General features: G+C 41.7%; 1 protein-coding gene across 1 annotated transcript; it reads left to right on the forward strand.

The window, feature by feature from the left end:
* The first annotated feature begins 517 nt into the window (after window positions 1-517).
* LOC138909783 (uncharacterized) lies at window positions 518-1,973 on the forward strand. Its single transcript, XM_070200998.1, has 3 exons — window positions 518-719; window positions 1,393-1,663; window positions 1,736-1,973. Exons 1-3 carry the CDS (start codon window positions 518-520, stop codon window positions 1,971-1,973), a joined length of 711 nt encoding a protein of 236 aa, XP_070057099.1.
* Window positions 1,974-3,355: the final 1,382 nt, after the last annotated feature.

Below are 3,355 nucleotides of genomic sequence, written 5' to 3' on the forward strand. Positions count from 1 at the left end.
ATCTCGGCTCGACCCACTCAAGTATATTTTTCATAAGCCAATGCCTACCGGAAAGCTAACTAAATGAAAAATTCTCCTCAGCAAATTTGACATTATGTACATAACTCAAAAGGCTATCAAAGGACAAGCTTTAGCCGACCTCCTCGCCGAGAATCCAGTAGATGGGGATTACGAACCACTTACCATGTATTTTCCCGATGAAGAAGTACTATTTGCCGGGAAAGATATTGTAGAATTATACCCTAGGTGGAGGATGTTTTTTGATAGAGCAATAAACTTCAAAGGAGTTGGGATTGGGGCAGTCCTGATTTCAGAATCTGGATAACACTATCCAGCATCAGCAAAAATAAGATTCCCTTGTACCAATAATATGGCTTAATACGAGGTATGCATCCTTGGAATCAGAATGGCAGTCGACATGAACATCAAAGAACTTTTGGTCATATGAGATTTCGATTTGCTAATCCACCAAGTCCAAGAAGAATGGTCGACTAAAAATATCAAGATACTGTCGTTCATGCACTACGTGAAGGAGCTGTACAAGAAGTTCACAAAGATTGAGTTCAAGCACATCCTCAGAATTCAAAATGAGTTTACCGATGCCCTTGTGACCTTATCATCTATGATTCAGCATCCAGACAAGAACTACATCGACCCCATCGAGATAAGAATCAAGGATCAACATACATGTTGCTTCCACGTGAATGAAGAACTAGATGGTAAACCTTAGTGTCACGACATCAAGAAGTTCCTTGTGACCCAGGAGTACCCAGAAAATGCTACTAATGGTCAAAAGCGAGCCCTCAGGAGGTTGGCAAATAATATTTTTCTTAACGGGGAAGTCTTGTACAGAAGGACCCCAGACTTAGGTTTGTTGAGTTGTGTAGACGCCGCAAAAGCAACCATGCTGTTGGAAGAAATACATGCAGGGACGTGCATACCCAACATGAACGGGTTCACATTAGCCAAAAAGATTTTGAGAGTTGGATACTTTTGGATGACTATGGAAAGCGACAGCATCCTCTATGTGCTGATGTGTTACCAGTGCCAGATCCACAGAGCTTTCATTCGGGTTCCACCAAATGAGTTAAATGTAATGGGTTCACCCTGGACTTTCGCCGCCTGGGGCATGGACGTGATAGGACCATAGACCCTGCATCGTCAAACAGACATCATTTTTTTTGGTAGCCATCAACTATTTCACCAAATGGGTCGATTCATCTACTTACAAGGCCGTCACAAAGAAGGCAATGGCAGATTTTATCCGAAACAACATCGTTTGCGGATTTGGGATACCAGAGTCTATCATCACTGACAATGTCGCCAACCTTAATATCGACCTCATGATGGAAATCTAGGAGAAGTTCAGAATCGTCCACCGCAATTCCACAGCTTACATACCACAAATGAATGGGGAAGTCGAGGCATCTAACAAGAATATCAAGAGGATTCTGCGAAAGATGGTGGACAGTCACAGACAATGGCATGAGAAGTTACCTTTTGTTTTATATGGTTACCGGACTACCATGAGAACATCTACTGGGGCAACACCATACATGTTGGTATATGGCACCGAAGCAGTGACTCCTGCAGAAGTCGAAATACCATCCTTAAGAGTCATTCAAGAAGCAAAATTGGGCGATGCACAGTGGATACGCGTCAGGCAAGAATAGATCATGCTCATTGATAAGAAAAGAATGGATGCAGTATGTCATGGATAGTTATACCAGAACAGGATAGCTAGTGCATTTAACAAAAGAGTGAAGCTTCGCCAATTCATGTTGGGGAAGTTAGTTCTGAAGAAAATCTTTCCCCATCAAGAAGAAGCTAAAGGAAAGTTTGCACCGAATTGGCAAGGTCCTTACGTGGTCGATAGAGCATTGTCTGATGGAGCTCTAATCTTAATAGAAATGGATGGAAGAGTCAACACGAATCCTATCAACTCAGATGCAATCAAGAGATATTATGCCTGAAGACAGATAGAGTTAGGATTTTTGATGTAACAGAACTACGTTCAACCTGACTTCCCATGGAGGGATACATAGGCAAACCACGTAGGGTTTGGTTTCTCTCCCCCTTTCTCTTGTAATCAAAAAACCAAATGTTATTTTTGTATGTTGTTCAGGAACTACGCCGACTTGATTTCCTCAAAAAGGAATACGTAGGCAAACCTCATCGGATTCAGTCGTCTTTTATAATTGAACTACGTTCTGGCCTTATTCCACTTGGATATGTAGGTTGTCTGAGTCAAACTCGGCCATTTTTATTTCTTAATCTCATCATTTTGCATATGTTGTAATTGAACTACATTCCAACCTGATTTCATTTTGGATATGAAGGCTGCCTGAGTCAGTCTCTGTTGTTTCATCACATTTCATCATTATCCCACGAACTACGTTCATACCTGATTCCGTTTTGGATACATAGGCAACCTAAAAGGGTTGAGTCATAATGAAATGCCTTAATTAGGACACAGTCACAACATCAAGTAGCCGTGTTGTTAGAGACACCATAGAAGATAGACATAAACGGGACAAAGTCCTCGAAGAGATTGGTTTGTGTGTGGAGAACCTTTAGTAACATGTCATAATCTGTGACGACAGTGTTTGCCTTAAAAGAAACAAGTATTATCAAAATATTTTCTAAAATTATATATAAAGTAATTTGTTCCATCTACCGAACTTCGTGGCGCAATCATGTCAAAGGCGGGGGCAAATCAATATCACGATCGACGCTAACCAACTCCCCCCCCCCCCAAGAAGTTTTCTTTGAGTGCAGGGTCAACAAGGAGTAAAGAATCGTTGGGACCACACTGGGGCAAATGACGGACCCTCCACTTGCCTAAGACTCCTCCTTATACTTTAAATTTTTGAGAACAACTAAGGCTAACTCTTGAACCCTTTGTAGGTGCTTCGGAATCAGACATCTGACACAGGAATCTATAAATAAAAAACTGTCTGCTCAATCAATCGGAGCACCCTGTACAAATTGCACGACGGCTTCGCTCATCGATGTCGTGTAAATAGAAAACCATCGGCTCAACCAACCGGAGCACCCTGTACAAATCGCACGTCGGCTTCACCAATCGAAGTCCTGTATATAGCAAACCATCAGCTCAATCAATCGGAGCGCCTTGTATAAATAGAACGTCGGCTTCGCCAACTAGAGCTTTGTATATAGCAAATTGCAAACTTCGCCAATGAAAAATAATTTGGAGCACCGCTCCGTCAATCACGGATGCCGGAATAGACAATCGCAAACCTCATTACCAATGTTCTGCCAATTAATGGATGCTACCTAGCTTTGCAATCAAGAGTATCTCTTAGACATGCTTATATTTCATTTCGCTATTATT

This window comes from Nicotiana tomentosiformis, chromosome 4 (genome assembly GCF_000390325.3).
Source record: "Nicotiana tomentosiformis chromosome 4, ASM39032v3, whole genome shotgun sequence".
Lineage (NCBI taxonomy): Eukaryota > Viridiplantae > Streptophyta > Magnoliopsida > Solanales > Solanaceae > Nicotiana > Nicotiana tomentosiformis.

Excerpts from the sequence above, each read along its gene's own strand:
- LOC138909783 (XM_070200998.1), top strand. The coding sequence starts at position 518 with ATGCACTACGTGAAGGAGCTGTACAAGAAGTTCACAAAGATTGAGTTC. Across the intron at positions 720-1,392 it reads CGTGAATGAAGAACTAGATG|CTTACATACCACAAATGAAT; the intron begins GTAAACCTTAGT and ends GCAATTCCACAG. Across the intron at positions 1,664-1,735 it reads GCACAGTGGATACGCGTCAG|GATAGCTAGTGCATTTAACA; the intron begins GCAAGAATAGAT and ends ATACCAGAACAG.